The sequence below is a fragment of the Gracilinanus agilis genome, chromosome 2 (assembly GCF_016433145.1).
Source record: "Gracilinanus agilis isolate LMUSP501 chromosome 2, AgileGrace, whole genome shotgun sequence".
NCBI classification, from domain to species: domain Eukaryota; kingdom Metazoa; phylum Chordata; class Mammalia; order Didelphimorphia; family Didelphidae; genus Gracilinanus; species Gracilinanus agilis.
Genome location: NC_058131.1, coordinates 25032933 through 25056234, shown reverse-complemented (window position 1 = coordinate 25056234; position 23302 = coordinate 25032933). Strand labels below are relative to the sequence as shown.

The window sequence follows — 23302 nt, the reverse complement described above, 5'->3', positions numbered from 1 at the left end:
GGAATAATGAACTGGATGAATTCCATATGAACTGGAACAACCTCCAGGAATTGATGCAGAGTGAAAGGAGCAGAACCAGGAGAACCTTATACACAGAGACTAATACACTGTGGCATAATCAATTGTAATGGACTTCACTACTAGTAGCAATGCAATGATCTAAAACATTTCTGAGGGACTTATGAGAAAGAACACTCTATCCACACACAGAGAAAGAACTGTGGGGCAGAAACACAGAAGAAAAACCACAGGTTGACCACATGGATGGATGGGGATATGATTGGGGATGCAGACTCTAAATGGGCAAATATCAATAATATGGAAATAAGTCTTGATCAATGACACAGGTAAACCCAGTGGAATTGTGAGTTGGCTATGGGAACGGAGTGGGAGGAGAGGAAGGAAAGAATATGAATCTTGTTACCATGGAAAATTTTTCTTATTATAAATAATAATCAACTAATCAATAAAATTAAATTTAAGAAAAGCTCAAAGGGGATGTGGCAAAATTGGGATACTAATGCATTGTTGATGGAGTTGTGAACTGATCCAGCCATTTCTGAAGGGCATTTTGAAATTATGCCCAAAAATCTATAAAACTTTGTATACCCTTTGATCCAGTATTACCACTACTGGTTCTAGATCCCAAAAAGTTAATAAAAATGGGGAAAAGACTTACTTGTACAAAAATATTTATATTTGCTCTTCTTGTGGTGGCAAAGAACTGGAAATTCAGGGGATGTCTATCAATTGGGGAATGGCTCAAAAAATTGTGTTATATATTGGTGATGGAATACTATTGAACTATAAAAAATGTTAAGCAAGATGATTTCAGAAAAAGCCAGAAAGATCTGCAGGAACTGATGCAGAGTGAATTATGTCAAAGTGGGAGAACATTGGACACAATAGCAGCAATATTGGATGACTATTATCTCTGAAAACTTGGCTACTCTCAGCAATGCAATTATCTGGGACAATCCTGAATGACTGATGGGGAATGTTATCCACCCCCAGAGGAGGAAATGTTGGAATCATTTTTCACATCAGTGTATTTATAGTTTTATTTGGGGGGGGATTGTTATGTATGAGTTTGCTCTTACAACAGTGACCAACATGGAATTGTGTTTTGCATGACAATAAAAAAGGGGAAAAAAAAGCTCCAAGACCCCAGGGTCACTCCCATACAATTGTAAGGTATCAGAGAACCTTTGTGTTAATTAAACTGCCTGAATTAAATTTAGCACATAGTTTCTAGAATCTCATAAAAACATTTAGAGTCTTAGCTGCTAGCTCTGGATGTCACTTGATGATATTTTCTCTCTCTTTATTCAAAATAAGAAACTGGTATTTCTGTCACTCAGATTACCATCATGAGCCAAGAGTTCTGTGATAATTTTGAACTAACTATAATGTTGTCTAGTGGTAGAAGGTTTTATCTATCCTTTTCACATAAAAGTGGGATTTGTAGCCAGATCATGGCATTTTAGAACTGAAGATTTGGAAAGGACTTTAGGGACTGTCTTGTCCAACTCCCAAACAAAATGAATGTGCATTCTAATCACATTCTAATTCTAAACAATAAATCATTATAGAGTGGCTGAATGAAGACTTCCAAAGAATGGGAAGCTACCATGTCTCAAGGTAGCCTTCTCCATCTTTGGACATCTCTAATTACATAGTAAGAAGCTTTCCCTACCTACTGATAGCAACCCTAAAATAGTCTTTTTGAAACCTCTATGATCTCCTGTTATAGGCCTGTGTTGGTGAAGCCATAGCACAAGTGCCGGGGCAGCATGGAGAAGACTGCTCTGTTCCCCCTCTCCACAGTGTCTGAGGATATTTTGGCATGCCTGGACCCTCTGTCTAGCCACCCAATGTGAGCACTTCCTCCCTCCACTCTCTGCGACAATATGGGGGGCTAACAGGAAGATTGAAGTTGCATTTGGGTATGCAGTCTCAAAAATGCTCACTAACACTGGTACAGACTGATGCCCTCTGTTACATGAAAGCCTTTAAAATACTTTCAATGAGCTATCATATCCTCTTTGAATTTTCTCTTTTCTGGGCTAAAAATGCTAAGGTCCTTCAAATTGACAGATTTCAGCTATTCATCTTATGAATGAATACCAAAAGGCCCAGAAATTTTGGAATAATTTTCTTAATTAGAAAGGGAAAGGGAAAATGATTTGTGGAGGGAAATGCTTCATTTCTTCAGATACAGGAGAAAAATACTAGCCTTGGAAGTAAAACACTTGGATTCACAGTCAACTTAGTCTGTATTCTTTGTGTGAGATGTTGGTGGACACATCATTTAATGCCTCATTTTCCTTAACTAAAAAATGAGGATTCCACTCTTTGCCCTTTTCACCACCCATTTTTGCTCTATGATTAAGTATAAACATGTATGAAAAGCACGTTTAAGCTAAGAAACCCACTACATATAAGCTGCTCTGAGCATTAATTAGATGTTTCCAAAAGTTGATAATAAAAAATAAGCTTGGAAGGTATATCTAATGTATATAAGAAAGCCTGAAAGCTGAGATCCTAATTTGCACAAAACAATATGTAACTTAAAAAGGAATTCAAAATAAACTAATTAATTTAATAATTTAAATATTTTACTCTATTTAATTATATATTTTCAGGTACTTAGATATGGCATGTTCAACAACTGCTTTTGACTTTTTCATCTTCTCTTAATTAAAAATAAACTGTTAATTAAAATTAAATCAAAAACTGATTCATTTGCATTATTTTTCCCCAGCATTAAATTCTGTATATCTATATTTTCAGACCAACTGGGTGGCACATGGCATAGCTTAGAGTCAGGAAGATGAATCTACCTGAGTTCAAATCCTGCTTCAGATGCTTACTAGCTTTATGACTGTGGATGAGTCACTTATACCTGTTTACTTCAGTTTTCTCATTTGTAAAATGAACTAGAGAAGGAATAGCAAAACCACTATGGAATTTTGGCCAAGAAAACTCTAGAGTTGGATATGACAGAAATAACTGAGCAATAATATATATTTTTATTAATTTATGACCTTGTTAAGCTTGCAACAGTATTCATTTCTTTATATTTTTGTGTTACATCATATATCTGCATCTCTGCCTTGTTTATACTTACCATGTTTTATTTCCTCTTAAATTTATTTATTGATTTATTTAGTTTTATAAGCATCTATTAGCTCTCTCCCAGGCCCTGAACAATTGAGGAAAAACTCATAATATTCATGTATAGTTGAACAAACCCAATCTCATCGGTGAACATGCCTCAAAACTTATGCAACATGTGACGTTCACCACCTCCTTGGCAGGAGACTTGCGTATCCAGCAAGTTCTCTTTAAACTCATCAGTTGCAAATCATGGCTTCTTGCGTCTTTCTAAGTTTTGTGGCAATGATAAGAATAAAATTCTTCCTCATCCTCTTCCCAGAAAAAGGATACAGATGAAATAATTAAAATCCATATGCTTAATGAGCTGTGCCTTCTGCAAGGTGGTACATTACTGACTCTAACGATGTCTAATCGCTTATAATATACAGTGCACTTAATCACCAGCCTCTGACATTTGTATTTTTCCCCAAAAATGTAACATATCTTTAATAAGATAAGAGTTGGGGACATTTGAAGTGCCATTTTCACATACTCAATCATACACATTATTAAAACAAAACAAAACAAAACAAAACAAAACACATTGGATTGACCTCAGACGTTTTCACATCCTTATATAAAAGAAACTCACAACAATACAACATCAATGATGGGTCTTGGTTAGGGAAGAGCTTGGTTTGATTTTCATAAGTGGATTGGGTAATTAGATAATGGATGAATAATGGCTGGGATATTTCCAGTGACCTGGGTTCAAATTTTGGCTCTGGCCAGTAAAAATAGCTTACAATTATATAATCCTCAGTTACAAGTCCTTTATACACATAATTTTATTTAATGCTCCTAATAGCTTTCTGAGCTAGACAAGGCAGAAATTTTTCAACTTTTAAAAATGAAGAAAATGAGTCTTAGAGAGATTAAAACATTTGCCTAAGGCCAAATACAGCTAGCAGATGGCAGAACAAAGGCTCAACCAGGTCTTCAGATATAAAATCTGATATGCAAAATCAGCATTGTAGCATACTGCTTCTGGGGCTTAACCTTTTTATTGGACCAGGGAACTATTCACTCAAGGTTCCTACTGGCTCTAAAATGGCCTGATCTTCATTCATTTAAGTTTCTTTGTTAATTTTTTATACCCTTACATTCCATCTTAAAATTAATACTGTATATTTGTTCAAAAACAGAAAAGTGGTAAAGGGTAGGTAATAGGGGTTAAGTGACTTGCCCAGGGTCTCACAGCTAGGAAGTGTCTCATGTCAAATTTGAACCCAGGACCTCCCATCTCTAAGCCTGTTGCTCAGTCCACTGAGCCACTTAGCTGCCTATTTGTTTAAGTGTTAATGGCTTATGATGTACTTCTGTCTCTTTTGGACTGATATTTCTTATTTTCTCAGGACATAAGAAAACATGAGATTCTAGATTGAGAACTGGAAGAAATTTCGCAGGAATTCCTTCTAGTCTAATGGCATCAAGCTCAAATAGAAAGAGTTCCTCACTTAGAAAACCTGGAATTACAATTAATTATGTTGTAATGTATATTTATTTTGTAAAATATTTTCCAATTAACATTTTAATTTAATCCAGATAGCATTCCGGAGTTTGGGGATTACTAGTCTGAAACATCTCACCTAATCCAAGACATTCATTTTAGAGCTGAGAACACTGAGGCCCAGCAAAAGAAAATGATTTACTTAAGGTCACAAAGGCAATGATTGGCAGAGCTGGCCCTTGAGAGCCAGCCCTCTAGGATATAAGCTCTTCCAAAACTAGTTTCCTTTCTTCTGTCAAGACCAGATAACCATGTATGGAAAAGATAAGCTTGAGGTCAATCATAAGAAATAGTTCCAAGATGTCCATTGCTTTTAGCATAAAGAGAAATGGATCACAACTTTCTCATTCTGTGGTGCTTGGGGGTTTGTGATAAGTAAATAAATCGGATCTCATTCATTACCTTAGACTTTTGCCACTGATCCATACTTTCTTCTTTTGCTACAACATTGGAAAGGACCAAACATCACCATAACCTTCTTCTTGCCTAATGTAACAAGAATTACAGGAAGCAACGTTTTAATGTATGTTTTGACTGAGCACTATAGGTTCTCTGACTTCCCCTCACTACATATCTGGCAGGAAAATTGTGCTATTCAACCTTTTCTACCAATCATGAGTGAGACATGAGAGTCACTGGCATAGGACTGGTCTGTATAGTATACCTACATCAAAGATGGTGCTGCACTCTGTGAGTAAAGCAGAATTGCAGTACCTCAAAAGAAGCATGGGGTAGGCAACTAAGCGGCTCAGTGTATAGATAGAGTGCCATGCCTGCAGGTGGGAAAACTGGTGTTCAAATTTGACCTCAGATACTTCCTAGCAGTGTGACCCTGGACAAGTCATTTAACCCCAATTCCCTAGTCTTTCCTTCTTTTTTGCCTTGGAACCAGAATTCGTATTGATTCTAAGACAGTAGGTAAGGGTTTAAAAAATATGCGATTCACAAATTTAGAGACATCTCCATCTTAAATGTTCATACGAGCTATTTGTGCCCAACCTGTGGTGGAGTCTTCCAAGCCCATGTTGGTTTGATTAGCGATGGTCAAACACAGTGTACATCGACCCTGACACATCAATGTCATTTTGGTCCTCTTCCAGTGAAAAGAAGAATAAATAAAGAAAAGAAGCAAACAACAAACTCATTGAGAGTGTGGGTGGCGCCAAATGGGAATGAAATGAAGTCAATGTGATTTCTATTCTGAGTTACTTATTGTTTCTGAAAAAGGTTTTAAGAGTTCTGTCTTCTTGCCCAGTATAAGCCTCAAAGCAAGTAGGAAATAGAACCCACAAGCTACTACTACACTGTCATTGTTCTGGGGAGGGTTATTTCTGAGGCTTTCTGGATCTCTGTGTCCAACTGTTTTTAACACCTCACTGGCTGATATATCTTAGCAGATTCAATCCTGTTCTCTGGGTCAGTTTCAATGTCAATTAGCATGGGCTAAAAGAGGGAAGCTGAGAATAATAATAGGAGCCAGTTTAGTGCTTTGTATTAATAAAACGATTTACATACATAATTTTATTTTAGCCTCATAGCAACCTGGGTGGAGGAAATGAAACAGCCCAGTTCAATTAATTATATCACTGGTGGTCTTGGAAATAGTGAGTGGCCATTGTCACATTCAGGAATATTGAGATGTATTTTACCATTTCACCAAATATGAAATGCTTACATCATCCAAAGGAAGAAACTCCGACCAGTCATCCAGATCTCTTTACCTTCCCCAAGTCAGGCATGCTCTGAAACGATCCCCAAATATTATGTTGTGTAGCTTCTATTGCTGAAGCAGGCTAATATTCCACAAATGAAATGGATCATACCTTTCCAGTTCCCAATTTACAATATTTGGGTTCAGTTCATTTTCAGTATTCTCTACCTGAAGGGGAATCAGATGAGTAAAACACAGCATTTTAGAATCAAGGTCTATTGACTCAGAATGTAGCTCATTATATCCTCCTGACTCTTGAGATAATCTAATTATCGAATTGTCTTTACCAATGAATCAATTTACAATCATTGGCTAAGGCCATGCTTTACTAGGTGGATAGACCACTAGGCTTGTAGTTCAAAAATCTTATAGTTTATTTTCATAACTGCTCTACTATAGGGTAGAAATGTGCATGTTTTTATTCATGTAAAATATTTGAAGTATAAACTTTTGTAGTTAACTCTTTTTAAAAAAAATCACTGTATTTAGGGAAGAAATGAAAGACAGCAATCCTTCAAAAAAATTATGTAAGTAAGAACTAAGATCTGAGTTCAAATCCAGTTTCAGACACTAGTTGTATAACTCTGGGCAAGTCACTTAACCCTCTTTGCCTCATATTCCTCATTTGTAAAATGAGTTGGAGTAGGAAATTGCAGACCACTTCAGTATCTTTGGTTAGAAAACCCTAAATGGACTCAGAAGAGTCAGATACAACTTAAAATGATTGAACAACAGCAAATAAATTAACTGGTAGGCAAAGAAAAAGAAAGAAAAAAAAACAAACACTCTGTTCCCTCAAGGGTTTCATATTCCTTGTCCAGAAAGTGATTTCAGTTGGGAAACACACACACACACACACACACACACACACACACACACACACACATCATTCACTACTTTCAGAACAGCTTTTATAAAGAATGAATATTTATAATAATAACTTAAAATGAATTAGTACTCTAAGATTTGTTGAGGGTTCTACCTGTTAGTAATTACAACTGGACTATTCCAGGTATAGAGGGAAGGGCACATTTCCCTCAACGCCTTCATATTTATAAGTAGGCAAATTAAATTAGTTCTGTCTTTCAGGGATACTTGATTTCATCAGTTTGGATCCACCCTTCTCTGATACACATCAGAACCTGAGTTGATGTTCTCTAGGAATGGATGTTGTGGAAAAAAGTGAATTTTAACTGATTGCCAAACTTCCAGTGGTGGATTTCTCTAAGTTATGTTTGGACACCATCATCATATCAGTGCTTTAATTCTCTCTTTTTTTAAAACCCTTGTACTTTGGTGTATTGTCTCATAGGTGGAAGATTGGTAAGGGTGGGCAATGGGGGTCAAGTGACTTGCCCAGGGTCACACAGCTGGGAAGTGGCTGAGGCCGGGTTTGAACCTAGGACCTCCTGTCTCTAGGCCTGACTCTCACTCCACTGAGCTACCCAGCTGCCCTTTAATTCTCTTTTGCTTGGTAGGGATAACCAGAGCCTGTGTCCCAATGTATAAACTTCTGAAATCAAAATTAACCTTTACTATATATATAGTTTTTATAATAGAAAAAACTTTGTCCCTCTACATCTTCATCATGACAATCATCATTATCATTGTTATCTTTATATTTTCTATGTTAGATTTAATTTAAATTTCAGGTATAACAGTTTTGTTCTCCCTCTACCTTGTGGTCATATATATGATGTGTATATACAATTCATTTATGAAAATTTTAGAGGAATTTATCAATGAATGAAATGTGTCATAAAGAAAATACCAGGAGGCAGCTGGGTAGCTCAGTGGATTGAGAGTCAGGCCTAGAGACAGGAGGTCCTGGGTTCAAATCCGGCCTCAGACACTTCCCAGCTGTGTGACCCTGGGCAAGTCACTTGACCCCCATTGCCCACCCTTACCACTCTTCCACCTAGGAGCCAATACACAGAAGTTAAGGGTTTAAAAAAAAGAAAGAAAATACCCCTAAAACTAGGGTCAGAAGAGATCATGACCATAAACTTGACTCTGTCAGGATGTTTCAGTATGACCGTAGATACATTATGTTACTGGTCCAGGCCTTGATTTTCTCATCTGCCAAGTGAAGGAATTTGGCTAGATTATTTTTCAGGTCATTTAAACTCTAAAATTCAATAATGTTTGTAGCTGAAATGAGAATGAATATGTTTGTAAGCATGTTTTGAGAAATAGATAACCTTGACTATGAGTGGCTTTTAGGCATTTTCACTGCCTTATAGATTCCAAATATTAATCATAATGATAAAGTGCTTTGAAAATGACAACTCTCGACTATCAAATTGGCCTTTAAAAAGTTTCATGATGGTTTTTATTTCTCCCAAATGAGGATTCTATTTTTACTGCTTACTGAACATAACATGATTACTTGGAACATGGATGAACACTGAATTTTCTAAGAGGGCAGGCAACCATGATACCTCAGGCATCCCTTGATCCTTCTTTCCAATAAAACTTCTTTCCTTTAATTTGAACAGATGAGTTCTTTTCTTTCACAAATTTTGCTATAGGAAAGAGATCCTATTTAAGCTCACTATCTCAGTGTCTCTGAAAAACTGAGAAGAGCAGATCCTAATTGTGAGAATTTAAAGTGAGACAAAATTGAGCATACATGTGTTCTTCATTTTATTGTGCTTCACTCTGTTGCACTTCACGGGTATTGTGTTTTTTTTTTCAAATTCAAGGCTTGGGGCCACCCTGTGTTAAACAAGTCTATTGGCACCATTTTTCCAACAGGATGTACTCACATCATGTGTCTGTGGCACATTTTGGTAATTCTTGCAGAACTTCAAACTTTTTCATTATTTTGATTTCTTGTATGGTAACCTGTGATCAGCAACCTTTGATATTACTCTTGATATGGTTTGGGGCACTATGCACCATGCCCATATAAGACAATGAATCTAATTGATAGATGTTCTGTTTGTTCTCACTGCTCCACTAACCAGCAACTCTCTCCCTCTTCCCTGGCCTTTCTATAAACTGAGACAAAAACAATATCAGAATTATGCCAAGTTATTTCCCTATACTGGCCTCCAAGTGTTAAATGAAAAGAAGAGACTACGATGGGGCCAACTTCATTATTGTCTTATTTTAAGACATCCCAACCTGCATCACCTACCACTCTGATCAGTAGGCAGCCATCGACAATGAGGCAAGACCTTCTACCAGCAAAAATACATTATGACTCACTAAAGTCTCAGATGATGGTTAGCATTTTCTAGCAGTAAAATATTTTAATTAAAGTATTACATTGTTTTAGACATGATACTATTGTGCCCATAATAAACTAGAGTATAATGTAAACATGGCATTTGTATGCACTGGGAGGCCAGAAATTTCACATGACTCACTTTATTGTGGTGGTGTGGAACGTAACTTGCAATGTCTCCAAGAATGCCTGTAGTCTAGCCTCTTTAATACCACACCTCTGTAAAACTGTTTCCTTCTTTCAATGGGGAAAGAATAGGAAGAGAAGAATATAATATTATAACTTTTCATTTGAACTGTGACAATAGCCTTCTTGCCTCCATTTTGCATTTTTCATCCATACTTCAAACCATTCACTGTCAGATGTATCTTCTTGAGGCTCAGATCTATGGATGATATTTCCCTGTTCAGTGTAATTCAGTGGTTCCTCATTGTCTGCCAAATAAAATAAAGACAGTTTCTCATATTCTGGCTTCCAGTTATCTGATTTTGTACCACTCTCCTTCATATACGTTAATTTACATCTTGCCACCACTTTATTTAATCCTGTCTTTTGTTGTTATTTGCACTGACGAGATCCTATGCCAATAATCTATTTCCTCCACAACTTGGCCTGTGGAAATCTTTCTTCCAGGCCAAATTTAGTGTCTTTCTTTATTCACAGAGTTTCTCCTCTCTCCTTTAAAAAAATTTTCTCCTACCATTTTCCCCCTTTTGTCTACTTAATCTTATTATGATTTGTATTATTTGTATTACATTTAGCTGTGTAGCTAAGCGGCATGCCTGAAGTTAAGACTCATTTTCCCGAGTTCAAATCTGGCTTCAGACACCTAGTAGCTCTGTGATGCCAGGCAAGCCATTTAACTCTGGCTCAGTTCCTCATTTGAAAAATGGGCTGGAGAAGCAAATGGCAAACCACTTCCAGTATCTTTATCAAGAAAACTCCAGGTGGGGTCATGACTGAAAAATAATCAGTCAGATACAACTGAAATGATTGAATAACTATCATACTATACTTATGAAATATATTTACCTGTTTTATCTCCTCTTTGAAATTATTAGCTCCATGTTGAAAAGGGAAGTGTTTACCTATTCATTCATCAAACCCATACTTTATTTATTTATCCATTCATTCATAATATATATATATGTATATATATATCTCAATTGACAAGTCAGTTTCCTTCTGTGTGCCTCAGTTTCCATATCTTTAAAATGTGGAGCATTCTTAATATTTCTTCTAGCTCTTTGTGATTCTATGAGGAAAAAAATATCACATGATAGGTATTGGCACATTATCTGATATCTGAATTTATCTGAAGTATCTGAATTACTGGGTAAATGACTTGGTTGGAGTTCAATTCAACATGTTGAATTTTGGATACAGAATAAGTAAAATATTATATTCTCCTTGTGATTTCTGCCCTTTCTTCTGGTTATCTGGTTTGCTTAAAAAACAAGCAGCCTTTTATTAACTCTATCTTTTCTTGTCATTGTTCAGTCACTCAGTCTTGTCTGTCTCTTCATGACCTGGGGGACTATAGCAGTGCTGTCCCCCAATGTCCAAGACATGTCCAATGTCTTGGCATGGACATTGAAGTGGTTTTCCATTTTCTTTTCCTGTATATTAAGGTAAACACAATTAAGTGGCTTGCCCAGAGTCACATATTTAGTAAGTTTCTGAAGCCAAAATTGAACTCAGGTCTCTCTGAATCCAGGCCCAATGCTCTATTTCATCTTTTCTTTTTGCTACTTTATTATTTCTTGGATAACAGAAGCCATTCAGCAATCCTGGCTACAGAATATTAAATTTTCTAGTCTGTTAAATTAAACATTCTTTCAAAGTGATTACTGAAGGATCCTGACCTATTTGATTAGAAAGAAGAAAACTGGGTTCTTCCACATTTTTCATATCCTAATTTCTAATCATTCACATGATAAAACTATATTGGGTATCATAAGGATACAGGAAAAAAGGGTGATGGTTGATCCCTATCTGTCATATTTCAAATGAGTTTATATTTGTTTAGAGTATCTGGAATTTAATAAGTTCTAATAGCATTATATTGAATTAAACATTGAGTATACAAAAGAAGATAGATTGTTCAGACAAGCCTATTCATCTACTATTAACTCTTCTTCCCAAAAGGTTAGAAATCTTATGCTGCTCTCTTGACCTCAGTTTCCTTATTTGTAAAACAAAAGGGGTTGATTAAATATTTTCCTAACGTTTTATAGTTCCGTGATTTTTCTTGGTATCTGAACTGTTATAAATGGAAACTTCTCCTGATCTCCCTTTCCCCAAACACTTGCAAATATGATCTTTCTCAATTAGCTTTAGGGTTGACACTATATTAAAATTCAAGAATGGTATAGATATACCTGAACATCCCTATTGAAAAATGAAAGAGTCAAGAAGATAAGAAATCACAATACAAAGCCTAATAGAAAGGTTAGCTAGTTTTGGAAATGAGTGTATTAACTTTCTTAAGATACATTAGTTTTGTTGATCCAATATATTAATAAATCTAAATGATCTGGCAAGAGAAAGTCGCATTTACTGAAAGTCTATCTGCATACTTGTAAAACTCCAACTGTATTCTCTCACTTATTAGGTTGTAAATGAAAGTAATGCTTCCTGTGGGAAGCAGGGATTTGGGGTGTATAAATAATGGCTTTCCCTTTCTAATGAGCATTCTTATCCCCTGAGCATGAACTCTTTTTTTGCCAGGTTTAAAATATGCCTATATAAAGGACACTTTTTTTTAACATAAAGAACTTGTTCTAATTTTTAGTCTGCAATCATATACATTATATAAAGGGAATAAATGGTATATACAGGTAAAACAGGTTCACTATGTCTTCCCTCTTTCTCTAACTTCATCTTGTTATATGTATTCATACCATTTCTGTCAAATGTTTTTTGTTTTGTTTTGTTTTGTTTTTTTAAACCCTTGTACTTCGGTGCATTGTCTCATAGGTGGAAGACTGGTAAGGGTGGGCAATGGGGGTCAAGTGACTTGCCCAGGGTCACACAGCTGGGAAGTGGCTGAGGCCGGGTTTGAACCTAGGACCTCCTGTCTCTAGGCCTGACTCTCATTCCACTGAGCTACCCAGCTGCCCCCTCTGTCAAATTTTTAGAAAGAGATGTACAGCTTTGATGGTATCTCATAGAAGATAGCTAACTCACATATCTTGAATGTACATATTTGTTTGAACACTGTCTCCCCCATTAGAATATGTCTGGAATATGGTAAACACTCAATAAATGCTTCTTGACTGACTGAATACAGTGATCGATCCCTTAAGTTTGCTTTAAAAATTAGGGTTCTCTTTTTAATTGCTTGCACTCAAGCCTGTAAAAATAAAAGAGCCATTAATGTCTCAGGCAACTTCAAATTGGGTTGTTTTTGAAATCCTGTTTTGTAAAGTCTTTTTCTATGTATAGATTGAATAGTTTTTTCAAGTTCATTAAATTAGATCATAAATATTTACATATGCACATATATGTATGGATACCGATCTACAAATATATGTGTATACATATATATTTGTGTATGTATTGATATATTTATGTGTATCAATTCATACACCCATCTTAAAGTAATCATTATGTTCTTGCATTGTATTTGCATTTGCACAGCCAGATTTTGGCTAATATGGGCATTTTATTGGTTTTGTGGAGGGTTCTTAAAAAATGGTTCCCTGTGAAATGGATGCTCTCTTGGCTCATTAGGTCTGCTTCAGCTTTCTATTCCTTGGGGCAGTGGCATTAGATTAGCTTGCTTTTATGCTATATTAGCTTTTTGTGGGGAAAGACTAGTTTTGTGCTGGAATCAAGCATGCTGAACCCAAAGTTTCTTAAAGCATTAAAAAGTTGAGATATCATCATAAGTAAATGATAACCAAGATCTTTCTCCCGTGACTAGAATATCATGAAACTTCACCCTAGAATGGGTGGCCACATGGACTATTATAATTATATCACTGAACCATTTATTGAGTACATCTTATGTGCCAAGCACTAGGCTAAGTAGCGGGAATGTGAAGAAAGGAAAAAAAGATGAAATGCATGCTGTTACCCTCATTAGACTGTGAGCTGCTTGTTGGTTTGGGTTGTCTTTCTCCTTTCTTCATATTTCCATTATTTAGCCCAGTGACTGCAATATAAGAGATGCTTAATAAATTATTGCTGATATTATACATAGGTATATGTTTTATATACAATATGTAAATATATGTATGTGTGCATGAGTGTCTGTGTGTGTCTGTGTGTGTTTGTGATAACCAACAGAGAGAAGGTGCTAGGTTTAAGAGGATTCAAGAAAGGCTTCTCATTGCAGGTGAGATTTTAGCTGATACCTGAAAAAAAAATCAGGGACACCAAGATTTGAAGATGAGGAGCAATCAAGCATGGGGGACAGTTGGAGAAAATGTCAAGTCTGGATATTATGTTTATATAAAACAATACTACCATAACAGTTAATATTAATGTATGACTTTATTGTTTGAAGAGCATTTTATATAGATTATCACATTTGATCTTAACCATAGCTGCTGTTGCTCTTTTGGATCTAAATTACTCTCTTGTTAATATTGTTTCATACAACATTTATCCAGAGTACCAATCAATTATAATGGAATCCAACTGTCTATTCCTTGTAGTAGGGATGAGAATGGGCGAGAGGACTCTACACCTAAAATACACATCTATGTTTTCTCTTGTGATTGGTCCATAACAAATCAATATTTATGCTGGTTTTTTCCTAAATAATTTTTGGCTACCTGCTAACATATGGTATTTTTTTCTTTAGTAGCTACATAGTTTATTGAATAGTAGCAATCCCATAATTTTAGCCTCAGCAAGATTCTTTTACATGTATAGAAGATGGAGCAAGAAAGGAGAAATCATGTAAATAATCAAAGACACAGAACACAACTTAAAAAAAATGTTTTTTAGAAATAATGTTAAGGATGACCAAAGGCTGACAATAAATGTTAAGGACAAGAAAAGAAGAAGGAAGTGGGGATAGTCATAGCGTGTGACAAATATATATACATATATACACCTATATATAAACATATAATATTACATGTTAACTTATATATCCTATATTATGTACAAATTTTATATATTAATACATTATATGCATATATTATATTATGAATGTGTATGACTCTTTATCAGGGATGAGTTGGCTGGGTGAAAACAATGTTGAGTTGGCTAACCTCCTGAACTCTTTATTTTGCCTCATTTTTCCCCCAGATTTTTCTTTAATTGGGGAGGATGGATAAATCATTAATATTTCATGGGAATCCATTGAAAGTCATTGTCTATTCTACATGCAATGAGTTCAAGTTATGATTCTTTAGTTAACAAAAATCCTTGAGTCCTGAAAGAATACAAAGCTTTGATTTCTCATTCACTGTTGGTGACATTAAAAGAATTTGGAGAATAGGAGAGTTGATACAAAATTAGAGAGAAGCATATGTCTTAGTTTCCAGGGGGAAAATTGAATGAATTCTATAAGCTAAAATCAGCAAGCTTGAATTCTATTCATGACAAAATTCAAGTGGGTGGTTTGTACACACACAAGGGAAAGAGTGATCACAAAAAAGTAGGTGTGACTTTATCAAGAATGGCTCATGCTAGACTCATCTAATTTCCTTTTTTGTCAGTCACTCCACTACTAGATTAAAGAAAAGCTAAAGATATGATATTTCGATTCCAATGAAACATTTGGCAAAGTTTCTTATGTTGCAGATATCTGGGTTTTATAGTAGTAAAATTAATATTTTGGGGATAGAACATACAGATACAAAGGTAATAGTCACTAATAAACCCAATGCCAGCTTGAAGAGAGTTTTGGACAACTACCTCTTTAAGAATTTTGTCAGTGATTAGGCTGAGTACATAGATGACAAGCTTTTTAGAACTGCCATTCAATCAACATCTTAAAAAATCATTTAACTACTGTGCACTAAAGTCCTGAAGGTACAGAGAAAAAATGAAGCACTTCCCCATATGAAGGAGCTTATATTATTTCTTGACTAAAATCCTGGACTAGAGACCACAGCATATGAGGATTACTTGAAAGAAATGGATATAGTTATCCTAGAGAGAAGAATATTTACAAGGGATATTAAGGCCATCCTCTGAGCTATCAAATTGAAAGCTGGTTAAATATTCTGCATCTAGCAAAGTGTCTTACTCATAATAGGTGGTTAATAATTATTTTAATTCAGTTTAAATTTCCTTGTTCTCATAAGGCAGAAAATGATAAATTAGTGGAAAACACAAAAGAAATGATTTTTAATGGAAGGAAAATCTTCCCACCTATTAGAAATATCCAAAGATTAAGTAGGCTATTTCAGGAAATCATAGGTTCCCCCCCACACCTCACTGGAGTGATTCAAGAAAAGGATATCAATGACATGTATTTGTGGTTGGTATTATAGAAGGGATTTTTTTTTGCCGGTACAATGTGGTTTAGGCTAGTTGCATTCCATGAACTCCCACCTTCAAAATTTTAGGTTGTTTTTTTATGACCACACTTCAGCATGACCTCCCTTCCCAGTTTGTCTTTTTTATGTTACATCTTGTCTAGTAGTGGATGAGAGACAAAGAGAGAAAAATACAGAGAGACAAAGGCAGAGAGAGAGGGAGAGATAAATGAATACAAATATAGAGATATAGGGAGAGATAGAGACAGAAAGAGACAGAGATGCACAGAGACAGAGCATACTTGTTTGTCTTGGGGTATTTGGGTGAGATGCTTTTATTGCCTTTCTGTGGAAGGCTTTATTTTAATATCTGCAAAATTGATCTGATGTATGGTTCTGCTGTTGGCCTAAATATATATTTTCAAACTACCTGCCTTCCCTTTAAAGTTTATCTGGTCCTTTAGGACCAGATAAATCTTGACAATGTGCCTTTGTGACAATACAGTAATGAATGTTTAAGTTTCACATGGGCTGTAAAACTTGAGGTTGTTTGTGTTGAGCATAAAGACTGAGCCAATCTGCAAGTCTAATATGGCTATTGTAGATGGCAGCTTCCTTTTGAATCTAACAGTATAATATATTTCATATACATCGACACATTTCCTTGATCTAAAATAGCATCATCATGAGGATGAGTGTTTTCTTTTAAGCACACACTAAAATTATTTCATTGCATCCAGATGCACTGCAAAATGTCAAAAGTTTTACACAGGAATAAACAATAAAATGAGCCATGTGATAACAGGTTTTGAATGAAACATATAAAATAACCAAAGAAATGTATTATTTTTTCTTAAAGTTTCTTTTTTAGTGGTAGCTACCAATAAATGGAATCAATGCATTCCTATGGTTACATCAGTTGAGAAATTTTCCTTCTTAACTAACAAGAAAATTTGAATATGTAGATTTGTTTCAATAATTCATTTTGGTTAGAATACTGTCTTGATGAAGTCAATGTCTTGTGTTTCACATGCTTCTCAATCAATTAGTCTTAGTTTACTCCATTATTCACAACTGCTTCATTAATTTTCCTCTACCACCACCATCATGCCATAGTTCAAATAAACAGTACTCATTAGTCAAAATGGAGATTTGCATAGAGAAAAAGAGAGAGAGAGAGAGAGAGAGAGAGAGAGAGAGAGAGAGAGAGACAGAGAGAGAGAGAGACAGAGAGAGAGAGAGACAGAGAGAGACAGAGACAGAGAGAGAGAGACAGAGAGAGAGAGAGAGAGAGAGAGAGAGAGACAGAGAGAGAGAGACAGAGAGAGAGAGAGAGAAACAAAAAAGAGACAGAGAGAAACTGACACATAGATGCTGTAACAGAGACCAAGAGAGTAAAAGCAGTTAGAGACAGAGGTAAAAGCAGAGATAGAGAAAATGAACCTTCATTTACATGAATTAAAAATAATCTAAATGGATTCTCTATTCATATTTAATAAGTAGTATCTTAATGTAATGGAAAAAGTAGGATTTGATATCAATAAATCTTAGTTCATCTTGATTCTATCAATTAATACCCATGTGACTAGGGCAAGTCACTTTCCTTCTCTATGTGGAACTCAATTTTCTCATCTTAAATAGCATATTTAGATGACATATGAAACATTACAAATAGGAAATAGATACCAAGGAGACAGAGGGCTAAGAAAGCCTATAAGTGATAGAATAGTGCTATTTTCTTTAAATCCTGAGAAACTTTGAGAACATATCATTAATGATATGGTTGATAAATGTTGAGCTTAGGAAAGAGTGATTGTACAGAGCATATCAAATCCTCAAAACCAAATTTTGCCAGACTAAGCTTCTTTTTGATTTTCATATGATTACTATTCTAAGAGATCAAGGAACCCCTGAGGGGATATTTGACCAAAATTTAGCTAGGATTTTGTTCAGATATATCATAGTGTTCTCTTACAGAAAGTGGAAAAACATATACTACACCAAAGGTATCAAGTTCAAATAGAATTGGCTCCATGAAGGTCAAATTTTGACTCAGAAAACTACAAATTAACATCTCTTCTATCATAATGTATTAATTTTGTTAAATATATACGAATTACATTTTTTATCTGATTAGAGTAGGAACTTGGGGACTATTGGATGGATACCTCTATACTAAATAATAAGACCATTAGATAGAGTCTGAACTAATTTGATGATAGCATTCAGTTTATAATTATTAATGATTCAAAATCAATAGAGTAGGAGGTCTCTAATAGAGTACCTTAAGAATATGTGCTTATTCCTGTGCTTTTTTTTTATCAGTGACATGGATAAAGTTATGGTATAAAATATACATCAGATTTGTACAATCTTGATAGACTAGAGCCATGATGGTGAACCTATAGTATATGTGTCAAAGATGGCAAGCAGAGACCTCTCTGTGAGCACATGTACCATCATGAGCCAGAGTAATTTACTAGAAAGGTAGAGGGACTCAGGTGGAGCTGCTCTCTTCCCCCTCTCTACCACACCTCCTCACCCTTCTGCCCAGCAACCCAATGAATGTGCTTACTCCCTTCCCTGAGTGGAGCACTCAGGCCACTCCCATCCCTCTCTCCACAGGTGCCTCACCCTCCCTGAGTAGAGCTCAGGACACTCCCCTCCCTTTCTCCCTCTCCTGTCTGGGGTAAGGGTAGGCATTCAGTATCTGGTGGGGGCAGAGCATTGCACGCAATCTGGTATGAGGGGGTGGTGCATGGCACACATTCTGCATAGGTGAGGCATGGCACAAAGACTGGGACAGGGATAGCACACAGTTTCTAAAAGCTTCACCATCACTAGACTAGAAAATTAGGCCTGCTCTAAAAAGATGTAAATCATAATGAACCATGTAAAATCTTTTACTTGGCTACTAAAAAACAGCTTTACCAGAACAATAAAGAGAAGGAATGACTATATAGCAGATATCCTGAAAATGATCTATTTTGTATTTTTTTTATTTTAGTAAATGTGAAGCTTAACATGGTTTAGTAGTTAGATTACTGGGCTGGAATTAGAAAGACTCATCTTCATGAGTTCAAGTCTGACTTTAGATATATACTAGCTGTATGACCCTGGGAAAGTCACTTAATCAAGTTTACCACAACTCCCTGTCTGTAAAATACCACTCCAATATCTGTTAAGAAAACAAAATAAATGAAGTTAACAAGAGGAAGACCTGACTGAAAGGACTGAAAGGAATAAACGAGTTTGATATGAGTCAAAAATTTGATATAATAAAAAAAATTAAACATGGACTGTATTTAGAGCTATAACTATAGGGAAGCTATAATCCTCCCTCTTCCACCATCATGTGAAGTAGGTTGTTTGGTTCTTGATACTACAGTATAAGAAGGACACTGAAAAACTAGAGAATGTCCAAAGTAAAATAACCAAATTTGTTTAAATCAACCAAAATTGATGAGCACATTGGCTTCATATCACATGAGGATCATCTATAAGAAATGAGTGTTTTAGCCTAGAAGAGAGAAAAGTCTGTGGACGTGTTAATTGTCTTCCATTATTAAAAGTGCTGTCAAGTGGATGAAGGATTAAACTTCATTTGATTTGTCCCCAGAGAGTAGATAGGTTGCCTCAGGAGCAATGGGTAGAAGTTACAAAGAGGCCAATTTAGGCCTGATGTCAGGTATAATTTCCTAAGAAATTTCCCAAGCTCTTTCAAAGGGCAACGAGCTGCCTCAGGATCTAGTGGGTTCCTCCTCCTCCTTTGAGGTCTACATGCATCAGTTTGATAACCCCTTATTGCAGGCAATTCCTTTTCCACATGGGTTGGACTTGGATGGTTGCTGACATCCTATACTTTATACAAATAGTACGATTCTGCGGCTCTGTCTCTTCTAAGACTCCCTTTTAGTTACATAATAGTCCTCTTTATGAATGAATACAATTCAGGAAATCTCCATCCAGTGACTGATGAGAACTACAACTAGGCATTTTAAAAGGTATACATAACAAGGCGATTAGCTCTTTAAAAGAGAGTTTGTGGTAGTTGAGGCTTAAAGAAGATCATAAACCTTGTCTGATCAGCAACAGTACATTTGTTCATTGGTCTTTGGGATGATTATTACTATTATTATCATTATTATTATACCACCATCATCATTTCAGGATATATAATGGAAAATCAAATCTGGATGAATCATTTTTTCTCTTTTGTCTTGTAGGTGAAACCATGAGAATTGCCTCTTCTGAATTTGCTGATGACCCGTGTTCATCGGTGAAGCGTGGCACCATGGTCCGGGCCGCCCGAGCTTTGCTATCAGCTGTAACACGTTTGCTCATCTTAGCTGACATGGCCGATGTCATGAGACTTTTATCTCACTTGAAGATTGTGAGTATGACTTTTGAAAATCTCTCTTTTGCGGGGAATCATTTTGAACTATATAATGGCAATTAAGCATGCAATGACTGCCTTCTGGGGATGCACATGATTATCATATGATTTGCCCCAGTGGTTTTGTATTCTTTCCTCTGAATCTGGCATTGGTGCCTGTTTTTGTTTGTTAAATACACAGTAACACATGAAAATCCCTTCCATTCGCAAAGGAACACAGCTCCGTCTTCTAGGTTTACACCATCTAGGTTTGCACCAACAGATCTTTTACGTAGGATGTCGAAGGCATTTTATAGAGGAGGAGGGAGTCCAGAGACTTCATTGGCCTCAGTCCTAGATTCAGACTCATAATTTAGCTCCTTCATGCCTGTGGTTGGTCTATGAACTATTCATGGTGACTTGTCCAATGGCCCCCTACATCCCATTTGTTCAAGCTAAGGTGGGTCTGTATTTAGAATTAAGTGTCATGGGGCAAGGCTGAGGAGGGTCAGGAAGAGACGAAAGAAGCCGATCCCTTTCTCTTTTCCATAGCCAGACCCAGGAAGTGAAGCATTCCCTGGACTGAACTTCTCTCTGAATGATAGTTTACCTCAGTTTCCCTTTCTAATAAGCCCATTATTTAGAGACATTGACAAAACACCCTGAAACCTAGATTTCTGATTATGGATATCCCAATTTGGCGTTTACTGCCTGGGTAAAAATCTATGTTCTTCTGCTTATTTACTCCTAAATCTTGGACAGATCATTGAACCTCAGTTTTCTTCTCCATCAATTTAGCTATCCATTCATTCATTCATTTCTTTATCCATTCATTTGTTCCTTTGCTTGTTTATTTATTCATTTGTGGTTTCTTCATGCTTTATTTGTTCGTTTTACAAAATCATTCAATTATAAAGGAGAAAGCAGCCTGTGACAGTGGGGAAGAGATCCCCTCTCAGAGTCAGAAAGGCATGGGGACAAGTCACACCTCTGAGCATGGAAGACTCGTGTAACGTCTCAGTGTTCCAAGTCAGTCTTAGAGCCTGATTTGAGAAGGCATTTCATAGGGAAACTTCAGTGAGACACTTCACACTAGCCATCAGCTTGAATGAGCCCAGAGGAAGGGAGAATTTCCTTTAACCTGAATATTTTGGGATGCAACAATGAAGCATTTAATGGGCCTCAATTCCAGAAAAAGGGGGCTATAAAGAATGACTAATAATGCTCAAAATTATAGATAGCTTTATGAGTTTGTTACGGTTTGCCAAAAATGTTATATTCCCTTTACTTTTTTAAACCCTTATCTTCTCTCTTAGAATCAATTCTGTGTATTGGTTCTAGGGCAGAAGAGTGGTAAGGGCTAGGCAATGGGGGTCAAGTGACTTGCCCAGGGTCAAACAGCTGACTGTCCAAGGTCAGATTTGAACCCAGGACCTCCCATCTCTCAGCCTGGCTCTCAAAACACTAAGCCACCCAGCTACCCCCTATGCCCTTAAAAAAAGTCTTTACCTTCTGTCTTAGTATCAATTCTAAGATAAAAATAAAAAATGGTGGTCTAGATAATAGGATTAAATGACTTGCCCCAGGTCACTTAGTAAGGAAGTATCTGAGGTCACATTTGAATCCAGGTCTTCTGTACTCTAGCTCTAGCATTCTATCCACTGTTATCACCCAGCTGCCCCTATATGCCTTTTGTATTGAAACACAGCAATGTGCTAGTACTTTCCACATTTTGTATTTCTAATGAGCATTGGGAGGTTGCCTAGAGTCACACAGCTAGTCAGAAGAGAAATTCAGCTGGTATCTGCAGCAAGTTCCAAATCTGGTTCTTCCTGACTCCAAATCTATGAACTTTACGCTTGACCCATCTGCCTCTCAATCAGTGAGAAAGACTTTTTGATCTATCATATTACCAGTGGAGAGAAAGCCCCAGAGGAGAGGGCCAGCTTGGAATCACGAAGAACTGTGTTCAAGTCCTGCATTCTTACACACTCTACCTCCATGAGTCTGGGTGATTATTGGAACCTCTTAGGGTCTGACCTGTCACTTTCTCCCAACAAGTGCCTTAATACAAGAAGTTACAAATCTACATTGGTGGAGGGAGTTTCCTCTTAGGGAGTTTTGAGAATAGAGAAAATGACAGGTTAGATATTAACAACAAAATATCACCAATTATCAGAGATTTAGCATTTCTCCACTTTGGGAGCATTTCCCGCTTGCACATGTTATCTGCTCTCATTATTCAAGAAAATCATACCCAAATCAGGGTGCTGGGCCTCCCAAGGGCAGGAATGGTCCTTGTTAGGACCATGAGGAGTGGAAGGAGTTCACCTGTTAGAATGTGGAATGGGGCCCCCTCTTTAAGGATCCTCAGCTCTACAGGTGTTCATTGTCCATGATTTTAGGGAGCTTGGCTTGAAGTACCATCCCAGATGTATGTCAATTAACCCTGACAAGGAGAATGTGGGGATTGTTCTGTTCCTTCCCACATTGGCCTTGTCACCTATGCTCATCCCCCCTCTCTCACTTAGGCCAACAATGGGGAGGATAGGCAGGAATCCTATCTACAGCTGGATGTTAATGGCATAAAATAATATTGTCTTCTGTCTCATGCTGCTAAGACTGGTTGCCTGGTGTCTGTGTGTCTTTCTGTTTGTGTCTGTGTCTCTCGGCCTCAGTCTTTCTCTCTGTCTCTCTGTCTTTGTCTCTGTCTCCCTGGCTCTGTCTCTCTCTCTGTCTCTCTGTCTGTCTCTCTGTCTCTCATCTTGCTTCTATCTCTCTGTTTCTGTCTCTCTTTCTTTTTCTCTATCTGACTGTCTCCCTCTTTCTCTCTGTCTCTGTCTATCTCATTCTCTCATTCTCTCTCCCTCCC

The 23302-nt window shown here is 36.6% G+C and overlaps 1 protein-coding gene across 1 annotated transcript in view; it reads left to right on the top strand.

The window, feature by feature from the left end:
- The window catches only part of CTNNA2 (catenin alpha 2), a 1353633-nt gene that overhangs the window by 281147 nt on the left and 1049184 nt on the right, over positions 1 to 23302 (top strand). The window contains exon 3 of the mRNA XM_044659266.1: positions 20282 to 20448. Coding sequence (XP_044515201.1) covers positions 20282 to 20448 — 167 coding nt within the window. The remainder of the gene's footprint in view (positions 1 to 20281; positions 20449 to 23302) is intronic.